Source organism: Tursiops truncatus, chromosome 3 (assembly GCF_011762595.2).
Source record: "Tursiops truncatus isolate mTurTru1 chromosome 3, mTurTru1.mat.Y, whole genome shotgun sequence".
Lineage (NCBI taxonomy): Eukaryota > Metazoa > Chordata > Mammalia > Artiodactyla > Delphinidae > Tursiops > Tursiops truncatus.
The window spans coordinates 162,574,511-162,592,401 of NC_047036.1; the positions used below are offsets into that span (position 1 = coordinate 162,574,511).

At 52.7% G+C, this 17,891-nt stretch overlaps 1 protein-coding gene across 4 annotated transcripts in view; it reads right to left on the reverse strand.

Moving 5' to 3' along the window:
- The window catches only part of BRME1 (break repair meiotic recombinase recruitment factor 1), a 19,354-nt gene continuing 1,463 nt past the window's right edge, over positions 1-17,891 (reverse strand). For 2 of the 4 annotated variants that reach the window (XM_033854173.2, XM_073803179.1), the window contains exons 3-9: positions 14,255-14,432; positions 11,559-11,640; positions 11,210-11,314; positions 7,260-8,546; positions 3,494-3,582; positions 1,090-1,182; positions 1-699 (exon numbers count right to left, since the gene is read on the reverse strand). In XM_033854173.2, the coding sequence (XP_033710064.1) occupies positions 546-699; positions 1,090-1,182; positions 3,494-3,582; positions 7,260-8,546; positions 11,210-11,314; positions 11,559-11,640; positions 14,255-14,432 (1,988 nt within the window). In that variant the 3' untranslated portion in view covers positions 1-545. Of the gene's footprint in view, positions 700-1,089; positions 1,183-3,493; positions 3,583-7,259; positions 8,547-9,823; positions 11,095-11,209; positions 11,315-11,558; positions 11,641-14,254; positions 14,433-17,891 lie in introns of those variants that run through there. The other 2 variants (XM_073803178.1, XM_073803180.1) reach the window with 2 other exon arrangements.

Here is a 17,891-nt window from a genome sequence, read left to right on the forward strand (position 1 = left end):
TCTGGCTAGGGAATCATTTATTAATGGGCTTCCCAAAAGAAATAAAATGGAAATTTGGAGAAAAACAAGGGTACAACCAACAAAGCTAGCCCTTTTCCCCTCCAGGAAAGAAACAAAATTCTGAACCTTCCATAACCTCCGCTAAGGAGCTGAAATTTGCAAACCCAGATAAACATCTGGGCGGCTCTGCAGGGCCCCCCCCCCCCCACAGCGTCCTGGGGCCCCAGCCCCCCTCTCTGCCTCCAGCTTCCAGGCCTCTGCCACCGGGAGGAGCAGGTTCCCTCCCCCACACGACCCCCTGAGGGAGGCTGCTGAGGCAGGCAGGGCCTTTTCTGTTTCCCATAGGAAGTTGACTTCCAGGTCAGCTGAGGGGAGGTTTCTGGGGCCCACCAGGACTTGCTGGAGTATCTCAGATGGTAACAAAATAACAGGGGGCACACAGGGGCCAGCAGGCTTTCCGGAGTCTGCTGAGGGATTGTTTCCAGCTGTCTGGCAGGAACATCAGGCACTTCTGGGGGCCGGTGAGCTTGTACGAGCACACACACCTACGAGTCCCTCCAGGACTGCTCCCCTCGAGGGAGATTCCCAGCCCCCTTTGGTGTGTAGGCTGCAGGGGCCTTCCCTGCCGGCTTTGCTTTCTGGTAGTAGTTGAGGCGCTTGAAGGCCTCCAGGTCCCGGTGGGCGCTCATGATCAGCCGGCTGTGTGGGAAAGGGTCTGAGCTGTGCTCCACCTCGCGGCAGAGTGGGACCATGCCTCACACTCGGGCACATGCCTCACACCTGCTCACACAGGCTCACACCCTCATGTGTACTCAAAGGTCACACACACACAGGCGTGCACACGTGCATAATCAGAATCTACCTGCTGCAGGGCAGGTTGTGACCCTTCTAGCCTCTCTTCAGCACCTAACAACTCTGCGAGGGACGGGGGCCCAGGAACGGTAGAGCTTCCCAGAGGCCCCTCGCTGGGGATCCCGGGCCCACACTGACACCCCAGGATCGCTGCTGTACTGGGCCCTCCACCATCCTCCCGCGGCCCCATCCCCTCCACCCATCCCGGGGACTTGTGGATCCGAGCCCAGCCCTTACTTCAGGTTGGAGAGCTCGATGACGAGGCCTCGCACGGTGTCTGTTGCATCCTCCATCCTGGCGGCTTCGCAGGTCTTGATCCCCATTCGGGTCCTGGTGGGAAGGGAGAGAGGGCAAGAGGCCTTACCTCACTGGACAGCTCCACCAGACTCTGCCCTGGAGGGCTTTGCTGGGCCTCAAGCTGTCTTCTCCAGAGATGAATGCCTTTGACAGTCAAGAGGCCACCCTGGGCACAGCCCTGATGGCCGACCCAGCCGGCTCTACTGCTGAAATCACACCGAATCCAGCCACTTCCCCCACCGCCGTGGCCCTTGTCCGACAGCTGCCACAGCCTCCCCGACCCCCAGCTCCTGCCCCTACAGCCTGTCCCCGCTGTGGCCTGGGGGGCAGGGGAGGGCGTGGCAATGGAAAGCCAGCCTAAAGCCCCTCCCCAAAGCCCAGCATCATCTGCGTACCTCCAGACCCCAGCCCCTCCCTCCCGTCTCCGCTCCTCCCTGCTCCAGCCACACTGAATTCCTGGCCATTCCCTGAGCATTTCTTAGGGCTCTGGAATGTTCTTTCCTAAATGTCTCCTCCTTGCGGGGGTGGGAGGGGGTGGAGAAGGTGGGGGGAGGGAGCCCTCTCCATGACCACAGGTTAAAATTTTAACCCCTGCCCTGCTGTCTTTTTCTCTCCAACACTCTGCCATCTGACCACCTAATTTGTCTGTCTCTCGCTCACCCCTGCTCTGACCCCCAATAGGTGGAAGCTTCATGTTTTGTCCCACGCAGCCTCCCCAGTGCCCAGAGCAGTTCCTGGAAGAGCCGGCATTGGCGGGCGTCAGTGTCTATGGAAGGGGTGGATGTGCCTCTGTACCAACGTATCTAACGGGTGCAGCCTGTGGTGGGCAGGGGGTTGCCCAGCTTGGCAGCATCTCCTGGGTTGTCACTATGGGAACCCTGGTTCTGCTCCACCTGCCTCGGTCACCTTGAGACGACTGGCCAGTCCGGGCCTCAGTTTCTTGCCTTTTCTCCCTCAGCCATGGGCCACAGAACCAGACCCTGGGACCCACCTGGGGGCTTCCAGCCATCCATGGAGGCCGCCGGAGATTCACCCAGGAATCTCCCTCCTCTTTGCTCAAACAATAGTGGGGCCACTTTGACTAAACTGCCTCTGGTCCCTGTGCAGGGCGTGCGTGTGTGTGTGCGTGTGTGTGTGTGTGGAGGGGTGTGCAGGGGGTGGGGCAACAAGAGGTACAACTGGTACTATTTACAGATGTGTGTAAGGGCAGAAGGTGGGAGCACGGCCTCCCTCTCCCCTGAGGGGGAGGAGAAAGAGGAAAGAGACAGACTCCCTAACCCTCCTCCACACTTGCCAGACAGAAACAGAAGCTTGGCCATAAATAATCAATAAGCCGCCACTCTGCAGAGAGGCCAGTTCAGGTTCAAGGTAACGGGAGAGGACTGTCGCTCAGTGCTAGCCACCAGCAAGGCTGGGAGACAGGAAAGGTGATGGACTGTGAGAGGCTCCGGGGTGGGGGGAGAGGACCCCCCCAACACACACTCAAACACACACACACACACACACACACTCAAACACACACACACACACTCCATAAGCTGGAGGAAAAGCACACCTGGTGCCTGCAGGAGGGAAAGAAGGTGGGCTGCCTTGGGGAATAAAATCAAACAGGAAGGGCTTCCCTGGTGGTGCAGTGGTTGAGAGTCCGCCTGCCGATGCAGGGGACATGGGTTCGTGCCCCGGTCCGGGAAGATCCCACATGCCGCGGAGCGGCTGGGCCCGTGAGCCATGGCTGCTGAGCCTGTGCGTCTGGAGCCTGTGCTCCGCAACGGGAGAGGTCACAACAGTGAGAGGCCCGCGTACCAGCCAAAAAAAAAAAAAAAAATCAAGCAGGAAATAAGATGGGGCAGGTCGGAGACTCTGGAGGGCCCGAGGGTGCCAGAGAGGGGATGGCCCCTGTGGGCCAATGGTTCTTGGCCCTGTCTGGGTCCACTCCCCCTCCATGGAGATTCAGGGAAAGCTCTGGACCTTCTCTCCAGAAAAACGCACAATGTTCATTAAAACAACCACAGAGCTGGAGGCATCATCCCAGGGGTCCTTGAGAGAGATGCTAGCTTGGGTGCAGGTTGCTGACGAGTTCTCTACTCGCGGGGAGCAGGGGACATGGGTGGTTTGAAAGTCGGGGCTTAGCAACCTTACTGGACCGAGGAAAGTGAGGCCCCTCGAGGCAGAGCCAGGGCGACCTCCTACACTCTCATCCACAAAATGGGAGCTCAAAGGGCTGGGGTGAGGGAGAGCATGGGGGCTCTAGTGCCAGGAAAGCAGCCACTCTCTCCCCTCCCAGGGACAAGAGGAGGACTCCTGTCAAGGAAAGCGTTCTGGGGTGGCCTCCCACCCTGCCTACCTTGGCTGGGCCTCAGCAAGGGAGCCTCCATCGGCACGTGGGCTGGTGCCAGGCCAGCAAGGGTCCAGCCCGCTCCCTGCAGGAGACAACTGGAAAGACAGAGCATGCACACCTGTGAACGGCCCAGCTGGGTGAGCCCTGCATAGGGAAGGAAAAGTCAGGCAGGGGAGGTCTGGCTTCTCCTCTGCCACGCCAGGAACACCGAGGCTGGACTCCTGCAGAGGAAAAGTGGTGTGGGGGACAGATGCCACGACGGCCAGACCTACGGGCCACCAGCCCGGGCTGCTCTCACCCTCCCTCTTTGGAAAGAAGGCAGAAGGGCGATACTGGGCCTGACCCTGGGGTCCCGTCCCGGGCCTGCGCCTTTCGACAGGCTGATTTGTACTGGTGGGCGGCTCCATCCACACGTTCTCTGTCCCTGACAACTGAGGAGTGGTGCTGTCTCCAGCTTGTCCTGCAGTATCTAGAAGGGTACAGAGAAGACCCTGAGTGGTGGCGACTGTGGCGAGGTGGGCATCTGGCATGGAGGGAAAGAGGTCGGCTAGATAGGCCACAAGTTTCATGTCAGGAAGAGATTTTGCAAATGTATTTTGAAGGGAAAATTCATAATTAATAGGGGAGAGAGCCAGATAACCCTGAGAAGCTTAAATTTCTAAATGTCAACGGTGGTTTAATTTTCATGGAAAATGTCAGGCTCAGTCGTGGAGGTGACATACGTCCTTCTGAAAAGAGGCAAAGAGGCTGAAGCGGAGCGGCCGGCCCAGGGCTGTTGGGCCTTTTCTGAGGACACTAAAGTCCTGGGGTGGTGGATGGGGTGAAGGGCTTGCGCTCAACCTGCAAAGGGTCCCTGAATCCAAAGGAACAGACGTGAGGAACTGGCTGCAGCCCGGCGGCTCTCGCGTGGGGATGACTCCGCCTCCAAGACACTTAAGTGTCCGAAACCACTTTTGGTTGTCATGCCCGGGGGAGAGGGTGCTCCTGGCACCTGGGGGTGGAGGCGAGGGACACTGCTCAAGCCCCTGCTGCGCACAGAATGGTGATCCAGCCCCCAACACCTGTAGTGCCGAGGTTGGGAAGCCTGCTCTAGGCGATAGTTTCTCCCGTGCACCTGGCTGACTTTCACGGAGGCAACTCTGTGACTTAAAATACAATTTGAGGGCTTCCCTGGTGGCGCAGTGGTTAAGAATCCGCCTGCCAATGCAGGGACACAGGTTCGAGCCCTGGTCTGGGAAGATCCCACATGCCGTGGAGCAACTAAGCCCGTGCACCATAACTACTGAGCCTGTGCTCTAGAGCAAGCGTGCCACAACTACTGAGCCCACGTGCCACAACTACTGAAGCCTGCGTGCCTAGAGCCTGTGCTCCGCAACAAGAGAAGCCACTGCAATGAGAAGCCTGTGCGCCGCAACAAAGAGTAGCCCACCCTCGCCGCAACTAGAGAAAGCCCGCGCACTGCAACGAAGACCCAAAGCAGCCAAAAATAAATTAAAAAAAAAAAAACAATTTGATGCCACGGATTCACCCAACTCACGGCACCATTCTTGGTCATGAGGGATAGTCTCTTTCCCAACAGGTACCACGGCTCCCACCAGGGTTGTGTCAATGTCATGACAAAGGCGGTGCTTGTATTGAATGTGTGGGGACCACCCCTGTGGGCTGTGAGAGGGGCCTGGGAGTCAGTGTTTTAAATGACACTGCTTGTGGGCAGAGGAGGGTTCCACCGGCCCTGGGGTGAGCACCATGTCCCCAGGGAGCCGCAATGAGAAGAAAACACCAAGTGTTCCTGTGATGGCAGCTGGGTTTGAAGCCAGTCTGTCACTGCTGTGAGACCCCAGGGCCCCTCCTCTGAAGCGGTGCTCACAGCTGTGCCACAGTGAGGTCGAGGGCTGCTCTCTCGGTCTACCAGCGTGCCGTTCCCATGTGTCCCTGCCCACAGGGCTTGCCCGCACCTTCCATGGGAACCTGTGCCTGGGTTGCCCCGACTTGTTCAGGAACGCCCAGTGTCAAAACAAAACGTGCCTGGGCGCCCACAGCCTTGTCAGGGCAGTGCCTCCTCTCCCAGCAGGGCTGTCCACCCCAGCTGCTGCTAGGTCCCCCGCACTGGTGCTGCCAGCTCCTCGGTGATTTCAGAGTGCACTCACTGGTGGCAGGTCTGGGAGGGCTTGCTCCTTTGCCCTCTGGGCGCCACCCAAGGTCCCAACTGCTTCCCCAGCCTTATCCCTCAGCCACAGCCCAAGAAGCCAGAGACTGGGGATGACTTAGCTCTTCTTTCCAAGAGAGGGGTTTGCATTTTTCAAGGGATGCAGCTTTAGTTATAAAGTTTCAGCTCTGCCCAGCACCTGAGTGCCCACCTCTCCCGGCGATCGTGTTTAAACACTATGACCGAACCGCGGTGTGACTCGATTTCTGTGCTCTTGCTCATCTGGTGACCACAGCAATGTGCAACGGGTGGTACAAGGAATTGGGGCCGGGGCAGGGAGGGCCGGGTCTGCAAAGTCACCGGGTAGGCCTGTGTCACAAATGACCTCTGGCCATCCCTTGGGAAGGCAGCGCCTGAGACCCACATTAGCTCAACCCAGTCACATCCCCCTCTGCAGTGGGAACAGCTGGCTTTCTTCGGCTGGGCACCAGATGACGTCCTTTGCTTGTTTGGGGGCTGTGTCGTATGATAAGACTCTTTTAAGTGCCGAAATGACAGGGTACAAAATGCTCACTCCGGGAGAGGCAGGTGGGAACGGTGCTACTGAAAACCTCATGGGGGCAGGGACCATGCCTGATCTGTTCACTCCTGGCATAGAGCAGACTCTCACATCTTAAAAACATTTTCAAACAACCAATAAAATGAAGTTTTAAAACAGGGACAGCCAAAGAAACGGAGGCCATGTTTGTGAAGCGACATGGGCTCTGCGTTCGTTCCAGGACGGAACAGTTGAGGCACAGCTGCAGAATCAGGCCAACCTGGGCACAGACCCAGGCTCCTCCCCTCCTGGCTGCCTCATCTGGGGCAGGTGCCCAACCTTCTTCAGCCTCTCAGCCACACCCAGTGTGTGAAAAGAGAACCACCTACCTATCAGGGCGAGGCTGCAAAGCACTTAGCTCAGGCTCAAGTGCGCCAGCAGCCAGAGATGTGGCGCTACCTGAGGGGGCGGGGCCAAAGCAGGGACTGCCACCTGCCCTGACAGGTGACCGCCAACGGCCAGCACAGGCTCAGCAGGCAGATCCCTGAAGGACGCAAAGCCCCTAAAATTCCAGCAGACAAATGAAATTCCATGTATGTGTCTGAAAAAGAATTGTATCTGGGCCCCCAAATGACCCTAAAGATGGGCAAAGGTTCTTTCCAGTGGGGGAATGAAGTCCCCGCCCGCAGGCCCAGGTTTGAGGTCACTGGCTTCTTTAGGTCACCCCATCTGGTCTGTCACCCTCCATACATCCCTCGGGAACCTCCGGCCAGAGCAGGGCACTGAAGGGTGGAGGGGGCAGGTGCACCAGAGGCCCTCCCTGGGCTGACAAAGTACATGTGTGTCACATCCCGGGGCTCTTCAGCTCTCACACAGATGGGCCCCTCATAGAAAGGTAGGTCTATCCTCTCCAGAATATCACAGACTCCACAGCTGCTGAAGCTGTGACTCAGACCCCTGGACTCATCTGCTGTACAAACAGGTGGCCACGTGCCCACCTTTCCCCCACTACCGGGTGGTTTGGGAGGGCTTGTGGCCATTTGGCACCTATACTACGACATCTCGCTGTAACTCAAGGAAGCTCTTACCTGTTCAGGTGGGGCTTCAAAACCAGGGGCTTCCAGGGCATCCTGTGTCTGGCTGTCCGGCAGGAAGTAGAGTTCCATGGCTGAGGACCCCTCCCAGACAGCCTGCTCTGAAGAGTCAGCAGGGTGCTCAGGCTGGCCTGCCGGGCTTGTGTGGGCCTCTGGGCTGCCCTGACGTGCCCCAGCATCCTGGGGAGGGCCGTCCACTGCTTCTCTGTACGCTGGTGGAGCACAGGCTCCGAGGGACAAACTGCGCCCCTTGAGGTCTTGTTCGTGGCTCTGGCTCCCTAACTCAGCTGTCTTTTTAGCCACAGGTTGTGATAGCAAAGGCAGCAAGCACATACCCCCCAGCCCTTCTTGATCCGGGCCTGGTACCTGTGTCTGACCCACACCTGGACCCATTTGCAAGGCTAAAGGGCTGGAATCCCCAGCACCTATTGTGGGCTCTTGGCTCTCGTGAGCCGGAGCCAGGGAGGCTGCAAGGCCCCCCGGGACATCATCAGGGGGCTTGTCTGCCCGCCTTGCCTCCTCTCTGCCTCCTGTGGTCTCCCCATTGAGAGGCATGCAGCCGAGCAGGGCCCTGCTGTGGCCTCCATCAGGAGCCTTCCCACTGGGAGAGGCAGTCACCCTGGCGTTGACCGTCCCGCCTGGCCCAGCCACCCCCAGAGCCCTCTGTTCTGGCTCCGTGGCGTCTGTGCTCACACCTGCGATGACAACAGCCCCAAGGCGGGAGCACCTTGGGCTGCTATAGCTCCCCTCTGCTCCCCCGCCAGTCCAGCTGGGCGTCTGCAGAGGCCCAGATGGGCCCTGGGCTGCAGATCTGGGCTCTGGGCCCAGGATGCCATCTTCTTCCTCCTGGCACTCCTCAGGCAGCTCAGCTCCTGCTTCCCCTCGGGCACCTCCCTCCTGAGGGGCTCCTTGGTCTGGCTCCTCTTCAGCATCACTGCCTGGCAGGTGCCCTTTCTGGCCATGATCACCTGGAAGCCAACCCTCCTCTGTGCTTCCACCATCTGGCACGTTGGTCCCATGCTTTGACAGGTGGTCCTGGCTGGCCCTCTCTGAGGCCGAGGGCACTGTCCCCCACTCCAAAGAGGCAGTGCTGGAGGCCAAGGGCTGAGGATCCCCATCGCCAGGCACAGGCGTCACAGGGTTTTGGCCGCTGGGCTCGGGGCAGGCGCTGTCTGCCTGGGTCTGGTCTCCTGGGTCCCTGGTCTCCTGGAGGGCAAGCCCTGGGGACTCCTCTCGAGGCTGGCTTCTGGCCTGCTGGGCACTGGGTTCTGGCAGCGTTTCCTGAGGAGAGAAAAAGACTCAGCCTTGGGCCTTCAGTAATCAACAGCTCTGAGGATTTTTCTATTCATTACTGCCCCTGTACAAAGTCTCAGAAGCTGCACGGATGACGGTGCGCCCAAATAGGGATCAGTCCCCATGCTGGGCAGAGCTTCGTGCCAGGGGCTAGAGGGGGAACCGGAAGCAAGGAACCCCTCTTTTTTGTGGCCACACCACACGTCACGTGGAACTTCCCCAACCAGGGATTGAACCCCCACCCCCTGCAGTGGCAGTGCGAAATCTTAACCACTGGACCACCAGGGAAGCCCCAGGAACCCCCCTTTCTACCAGCTCCTTCTCCCCACCAGCACCAGGCATGTGGAGGCCCTCGGGAAGATCAAGGATATAAAAATCAAGGAGGTCCTGTGGATCGCACCAGCGTCAATGTCAGTTGCCTGGTGCTGCCAATGGACTACAGTTATGTAACATGCTACCACCGGGGGGTGCTCGGGGAGGGCACACGGGGGCCTCTCTGTACTGTTTTGTTTTTAATTTTGGTAAAATACACATAACCTAAAATTCACTATTTTAATCATTTATTTTTTGAAGGAAATGATCTTTTTTAAAAAAATGTTTATTTATTTGTCTGCATTGGGTCTTAGTTGCGGCACGTGGGATCTTTCAGTGTGGCACGGGCTCTGTAGTTGCAGCATGCGGGCTTAGTTGCCCCATGGCATGTGGGATCTTAGTTCCCTGACCAGGGATTGAACCCGTGTCCCCTGCATTGGAAGGCGGATTCTTAATCACTGGACCACCAGGGAAGTTCCCACCACTTTAATCATTTTAAAGTGTATATAGTTCAGTGGCATTAAGTACATTCACAAGGTCGGGCAAACATCACCACCATCCATCTCCAGAACTCTTTCATCTTCCCAAGCTGAAACTCTGTCCCCATGAAACACTAACTCCCCACTTCCCCGGCTCCTGGCAACCCCCATTCTACCTCCTGCGGAATCAGTAGAATTTGCCTACTCTAGGGACCTTGTATAAGTGGGATCATACAGTATTTGTTGCTTTGTGTCTGGCTTATTACACTTAGCGTAATGTCCTTCAGGTTCATCCATGTGGTAGCATGTGTCAGAATCCCTTCCTTGGGACTTCCTTGGTGGTCCAGTTATTAAGACTCCATGCTCCCAATGCAGGGGGCACGGGTTTGATCTATGGTTGGGGAACTAAGATCCCACATGCTGCATGGTGCGGCTAAAAAAACTAAAAAAAGAATTTCTTTTTAAAGCTGAATGACATTCCGTTGTGTGAATATACAATATTTTATTTGTTCATTCATCTGCTGATGGCTACTTCGGGTGCTCCCACGTGTTGGCTACTGTGAATGATGCTGCAGTGACCATGGATGCACAAATATCTGCTCTGTCATATGGATATACCACATTTTGTTTATCCATTCATGCATCGATGGACACTTGGAGCCATATTGTTTCCTTTTTTTTTTGTATTTTATTTTTTTTTATACAGCAGGTTATTAGTTATCCATTTTATATATATTAGTATATACATGTCAATCCCAATCTCCCAATTCATCACACCACCACCCCCCGCTGCTTTCCCCCCTTGGTGTCCATACGTTTGTTCTCTACGTCTGTGTCTCAGTTTCTGCCCTGCAAACCGGTTCATCTGTACCATTTTTCTAGGTTCCACATATATGCGTTAATATACGGTATTTGTTTTTCTCTTTCTGACTTACTTCACTCTGTATGACAGTCTCTAGATTCATCCACATCTCTACAAATGACCCAATTTCGTTCCTTTTTATGGCTGAGCATACTGTTTCTGCAACCTCCTCTGAGTCCACATAATGCCCTGGAGATCCATCTAGGTGGTTATGTGTATCACACCTGTTTGTTCCTTTTTTATTGCTGGGTTGTGTTCCATGGTGTGGATGGACCATGATTTGTTCAACCATTCACCAGCTGAAGGACATCTGGGGTGTTCCCGGTTGGGGGCGATTACAAACAAAGCTGCTGGGAATGCCCACCACTCACTTTTTTTTTTTTTTTTTTTTGCGGTACGCAGGCCTCTCACTGTTGTGGCCTCTCCCGTTGTGGAGTACAGGCTCCGGACACGCAGGCTCAGCGGCCATGGCTCACGGGCCCAGCCGCTCCGCGGCATGTGGGATCTTCCCGGACCGGGACACGAACCTGTGTCCCCTGCATCGGCAGGCAGACTCTCAACCACTGCGCCACCAGGGAAGCCCCCACTCACTTTTTTAGGTGTGTGTGTTCCAGAGACATCATGACCCCTGGAGCTCATGGTGGCAAGGACAGGAGAGCCTGCTGTAAGACCCACCCACCCCGACTCACACAAAAGCTTCTGAGAAGCATAGGGGTTCAGGGATGGAATGTGGGCTGCCTTTCTGAGTTTCACTACTTTCATGCAACTTGGGGAAGAGAGCTCTGGCCTCGACAGCTTCAGTGCAGGCACGGCTGTCCTGAGTACCTCTCACAGGCCTGCGAGTTGCTGGCATGGCACCTGCCATCCACAGACATCTGTAATGCTAAAAACGGGGCGTGTGTGTGGAGAGATGCAGGGCTAGCCATTGCCAAAGGAAATCAAGGCTGAACTTGGCTGCCAAGGTTGGGCCAAGAGGAAGGTCGATGGTAGGACCTTACCAAGCTGAAGGCCCCACTCCTGGGGTCCTCTTCCCTCTTCTCTGCTCGTCCTGTCACTGTCTTCCTGGGTTTTGTAAACTGGGGGACAAACCTCCCGGCTGAGTTCTGTGAACCAGATACAACAAGAAAAAAACAGCGGTAAAGATGAGGGAGGAATGACGTCTCAGAAATCAAGCAAGCAGACACCAGAACAAGTTTCTCTCTTGCAATCTCAAACTCTCAAGGCCCTTGCCTTCCATCCCCAGCACACCCTCCCACCAGCAGTTATTGATGAGGAATAGAGACAAGATCTCCAGCTGAAGGGAGGCGGCATCTTTTGTACATATGTCAGGCTGCAAAACAGGCTCACCTGGGAAGGAGGAAGGCGAACTGGCTCCTTTTCTGGCTGCCCGAGGAGCCTGGAAGGAGCTCCTACTTCCTCATAAGGAGAGCTGGGAGGAGAAAGACAAAACAGAGGAGGTTCTCAAGTCCTCCTACGCTGTTAACTTGCATAGTAAGACAAACAGCGGCAAATGAAATCCAAATGCAAAGTAGCGCCCAGGGTCTCCCAAGAGGGAGGCCCTGGAGCACCTGCTGAGAGAGGGTGGGATGGAGAAGGGGACATGTGACTGCCAAGAAGGGTGTGGAGTCCCACATCCAGAATCCAAGCTGCCTGCGCTGGCAGCACTTAAACTCTTATAATCCCAGGAACTGGCTCCTGAAGTAAGAACAGGAATTCTCATTTGGACTGACTGACACTCCAGCCCCCAGCTCTGCAAACAGTAAAGAAGTTGTAGATACAAAGAACACAGTGTCTAAAAAAACGGGTGTATTCTTATCTGCCAAAATGCGGAAGCAACTGAGATGGCCTTCAGTGGGTGAGTGGATAAATAAACTGTGGTAATCCAGACAATGGGACGGTATTCAGCGCTAAAAAGAAAAGAGCTCTCCTCTAATCAATACTCTGTAATGGCCTATGTGAGAAAAGAATCTAAAAAAGAGTGGATATATGTATATGTATAACTGACTCACTTTGCTGTACACCTGAAACTAACACAACATCGTAAATCAACTATACTCCAATAAAAATTTTAAAACATAAAATCATGCCATCTGCTTTATAAAAAAAAAAAAGATTGAGCTCTCAAGCCATGAAGACACACGGAGATACCTTAAATGCATATTACCAAATGAAAGAAGCCAATCTGAAAAGGCTATGTACTGTGTGACTCCAACTACATGATATTCTGGAAAGAGCACACTATGGAGACAGTGAAAAGATCAGTGGTTACCTGGGGTTGAGGGGAGAGATGAATAGGTTAGGATTTTTACGGCCATAAGAAGACTCTGTAGGATACTGTAATGAGGGATATATGTTGTTATACTGTTGTGCCAACCCACAGAATGTACAACACACGGAATGAACTCTAAAGTAAACCGTGCACTGTGTCAATGTAGGTTCATCCTTGGTTAAAAAATGTACCGTTCTGGTGAGTCATGGTGATAATGGGGGAGGCTGTGCATGTGTGGGGACAGGAGGTGTATCGGAAACCACTGTACCTTCCTCTCAATTTTACTGTAAACCTAAAACTGCTCTAAAGAAATAAACCCTTTTTAAAAAAACTGGTGAGACTTATGGTTATGTCTAAATAAATGTGGATATGTACGTTGTAAAAAAAAAAAGATCAAAATCTGGAACTGAAACTTCATGGTTTCAACTTTGGAAGTGGAGCAGGAAAACGCATGAAGCTACACTAATGGGCTTGAATCGTGCCAAGGGAGGTTATGGAGACAGAGTAACTCTAGATACTGATAGCAACCGCCTGTTTCAAAATTTTTAATTGGGATGGGTTGTTTGGGCGGCTTCTGGGGTACTGGCAAAGTTTCATTTCTCAACATAAATGTGTTAAACTGATTGCTTTATGTTGCCTTCTTCTGTTATATTTCTGCACGTGTGGTATTTCTTAATAAAACATTTAAAAAACAGAAACAAAAGAGTGGGAACCCACTTCTGTGGGTTCTGATTATTCTTATGGTCTCAGACAGTAGGGTGGGCGGCAGCCATGACCCCGTCAGCCCTGATATGGCCTCTCGAGGGGTGAGGGGCGTAGTGTGACATCACTGTGTCTGTCTGGGGAAACAGCTTAGGTGTGATACATGGCCCCTCTCTTCCTATCACACACACAGCCTTTAGCCCTAAGATTGCAAAGACCTGAGATCAGACAGACACACACCCCAGAAAATGGTTCTGTCAGCCAGACTGCATGCCTCAATTTTTCACTCAGAAAACGTGCTAGTCCAATCCATGATGTTTTCTCTGAAGACTTCAGGTAGCAGGAACCTTCCTTCTCCTAACTCCTGCTAACCCTTTCTACTCTGCTGTAGTTACATGTGGTTTAACCCCGTGGAGACTGAATGGTTCTCCAGATCTTTCTTCCTTTCCCCTACCGTGCTTAATTACATATTTTCTGAAACAATAAGGGAACTGGGAAACCACTGTGGTAAAGAGCAAAGGAACCAGACGCAGCCAGAACCCCAGCCTGCCTTGCACCAGCTCAGCGGCCTTGGGAAAGTCATTATGATCTCCCGAAGCCTCAGAGTCCTCATATGCCAAATGGGGACATAAACCCATGGCACAGTGCCGTGAGGATTAAATGAGCTGATGTGTGTAAAGTATTTATTATTAGAATGCTGCCTGGAACATAAAGATCTTTATTCTCTCTTATGGGTTATTGTTTCACAGACCCACCACTCCTTCAGTCCCCTCTTGATTAAGAGGGAATGTGGGATAAATATGGATTTGACCAACAGGCAGGGCAAGTTGCATTCTGCAACTAAGTGACCTTGAAAAATTCAAGGTCTTCCTTGCCTGTGGTTAAAATATCGACCTTTCTTGCTGAAGAGGAGAGTCCCCAGAGCAAAACTTCGAGAAGCTCAATCCAAGGGCCCCAAGCCCCTGTGGGGGATGCATGGCACTGGATGGGTCGTGTTGACTGGCCCCCTCCCCTTTGCATCCTGTGCCCACTGTCAGCAGAGAGGCTTGCTGGAATGTTCTGAGCCACCTACCTGGAAGCTGCCTGCCCTGGTGCCTCCGGGCTCTGCTCTGCAGAGGGAGCGGGTCCTGATCTGCTTTCTGTCTCTTCAGGGTGATGCCAATGGCCCAACTTGGAACTCTGGGGGTCCCCGTCAGAGTCTCCTAACCTTGGGTTCTTTGGAAGTTTTGGAGGACGGATTCCTTCCCCTCCTGGTTTAGAGACAAAAGAAGATGAAGGGGAGGGGGATGGCGGGAGCGTGCACTGCCGTGGCCGACCACCAAACACATCTGGGCCACTGATGCAACATGAGCAGGCTTGTGCAAAGGGCAGGAAATCCCTGCTCTGACGCTTGCCTGGAGAGTGAGAGATGAGATGGAATTTCATCCAGGTGGGACCCAGGAGCTTACATGGCCATGGGATCCAAAGGCTTTTAATCTATGGACTGGTCATGACTGACGTTCAATCCTGAGGTGACTGGGCCTGGCTCGGAACCACACGAGACAACCTGGCCCAGCTGACTGTCTCTCTGCGGAAGTGCTGAGAGGTGTGTGCTGGCTCCTTCGGGTCTCAGCTCAAATGTCCCTGCAGTGGCATCCTTGCCTTTTCTACAGAGCAACTCCTCTCGGGCCCATGCTCTGTTTTACTCACTTCACAACTTCTGCAAGTATCCGAGGCACTGGGTCATTTTCTGTCTCCTCCACTACAACCTGTTCCATGCAAGGAGGGGCCTCATCTATCTCACTCTCTGCTGGGTCTCAAGTACCTAGAAGAGCATCTAATAAACTGTTGGTGCTCAATAAATACTTGGCAGATGACCGAATAAACGCACAAGAAAACCCAGATCACCTCCCAGGAAATGCAGACAACACTACATTATGTACCACTCTGGTTTTCCACGATGCTTGCAGAATATCCATCCTGGGAAAACTGGGACCCAGAGTCATCGAGTGCTAAGGAGGTGACTTCTCTGCTGCCTCTTGGTCCCTGTTGTATCCCTACGATACCTTTCCCAGCATTGAAAGCAATTTAGAGCCTAAAGGTGCATATTAACATCTATTTGTTGAATGAAGGAAATTCCCTTATACAGAAACTGCCCATAGTGGCTGGCTTGCAAAACCTCTCCAAACTCTGGCCCCAACTGACCCATTTATTCAATGAACAAATAATAAGGGTTGACTCTACTGAGTTCCATGCCAGACACTGTCCTGAGAACTCAGCTGCGCTATGACAAAACTTCAGGCAGGGCCCTGATGTTAGGCCCATCTTATGGACGAGAAAGCTGAGGTACAGGGAGGCTGGGGAATCTGGAACAGCATCCAGGCAGTCCAGTTCCAGAGCCTCCACACCTAAGTACACTTGAGCACTTATTGAGCACCTACTGTGTACTGCATCTCTGACTAGGCAGTGAGAACAAAAAGACAAACCAGACCCGGCTCTGATTTTCTTGGAGGTCAGTCACGTAGACCCTTTCCAAACTCAGCTCCTTACATACCTTGAAGTAAAACCATTGAATAAGGCCCCTCTCTCCAACATTGAATGCTAGGGTCCTCCTCAGCATCCGTTCAGCTTTGGGGGCTTCACTAGACCACAGTGGCTTTCCTGTAATTTCTCCCAAGTCTGTCAGTTACGGTTCGTGTGTGCCCATTTAGAACTTCACCCCACTGTTACCTGATTAGCTCTCTCAGGGAGAAACATCTTTTTTTTTCCCCTGACTAGATCTTGAAGCTGTCAAGGGCAGGAACTGAGTCTCATCTTGATATCATCTTCACCCTGCCTCCCACCCCCCACCTCAGGCGCCTACGCCAGCACTGCACCCAGAGCAAAGCTGCGATGAATGTTTCTCACAAACACATTCCCACCTTGTGGTCTGCCATAAAATGCAAAAATATAGCAGTTTCATTTACTTAGTTTCTTTAAGATGTCCAAACACTAGCTTGCTTTGCTCATCCAATGGACATTTATTTGTACCAAATAAAAAGCAAAAATATCAGAAGTGAAGAGGCTCCCATTTCCTTCCTGTGATCTGTTCCCACAGGATTAATTTAAGAACTAAGGCAGAACCTTGTGTTCAACACCAGAGGCCAAAGACATCACCAGGGAAAGGGCTCCTTTCACCACCTGCCAGAATCTTCTTCCTTTCTCTCCACGCCATCCAGGACACACACAAAGAGCTGTCCTGGGCCAGCCCAGGGTCCACTGAGCAGGGGAGTCCACTGCAAAGCGAGGCCCCATATGACCTGCTGTGGGTGGGCCTGGCTGGCCCCAGCTTCCCCCTCGAAGGTCAGAGAAATTCCTGTGCCTCCAAACAGCTTGTTACTCATCTCCGCACAAAACACCTTCAATCTGTTGATAGTATCTTTCCTGTCCCACATCTTGGGAAAAAAGGAGTGCTACTCTCGAAGTTCATTAACCACTAAGTGAAGGGGTCATTTCTAAACTTTTAAGAAATTTAAACTACCTTAGCCAATGACAGGAAAATGAAGCTATACTATGTAACACTGGGTGTTTTCCTTTTCGAATGAAGGAATTCTATACATATATTGAGAAGTAAAGACAGTCTCGAAATACCATGAAGTTGAAAAACAGAGGTTGCAGATCAGTATGTGTGATGATTCTAGTTTCCAATAAAAACACTGTATTTGTGTATACAAAGAAGAAGTTTGGAAGAAGTAGTGTACTGAGGTTCATTTCCTGTTTTTTATGCTACACTATATGGTTGATCGTCATCCTATGGTTGAGGGGGATGTTAACATTAGGGGAAGCTGGGGGAGGGTAGACAGAACTCTGAACTTTTTTTTTTTCCTTTTTTTTTCTTTAGCTTTTTAATGACAAATAATATAGAACAGAAAAGTTAGCATAGGTGTACAACTCACTGCAAATTCATAAAATGAACAGTGTACTTTACATCTAGATCAAGAAACAACACATTGCCAGGAACACACAAGTTCCTCTCATGTTTCTTCTCCAGGCACAACGCCCTCAAAGGTAGCCACTGTCCCTGATTTCTTTTCTTCTTTTTTTTTTTTTTATTCAAACAGAAATGAACTATGTTTACAACTTTTCTGTAAGCTTAAAGTTGTTTCAGAATGAAAAATTTCTTCTTAATCTGAAAGGGCAATGATAACAGCAGCATGTATTTGTGTCCTACCATGCATCTACTCTCCGTGCTCTACAAACACTAATCCACATGTGAGCTCTAGGGCACAGTTCTGTACTTTGGCACTATTGACATTTGGGGCCAGGTCATTCTGTGTTGTGGGGACTGTCCACCACATTCTACGATTTTGAGCAGCAACCCTGGCCTAGATCCACTAAATGCCAGGACCAACACTGCCCCCCCCCCGCCCCCACCACCGCCCACACACCAGTTGTGAAAACTAAAAATGTGTCTAGACATTGGCAAATGTCCTCTGGAGGTCAAACTGCCCCCCCCAACGGGTTGAGAATCACTGTTCGAAAGTAAAGCGTAGGTGCTCTTATCCCCTACAAATAGGAGGAAAGTGAGACACACAGTAGGTCATCTGCCGTCATACAGAGAGATGAACCCAGGTTTTTGGCTCGAGAGCGAAGCAGTTCGCCACACACCAGGACATCAAGCTCTATTCACGGGTCATCTCTGAGAGTGGGCCTGCATAGAGGCTGGACCCCTGCCCTGAAGCCTGGGGGCC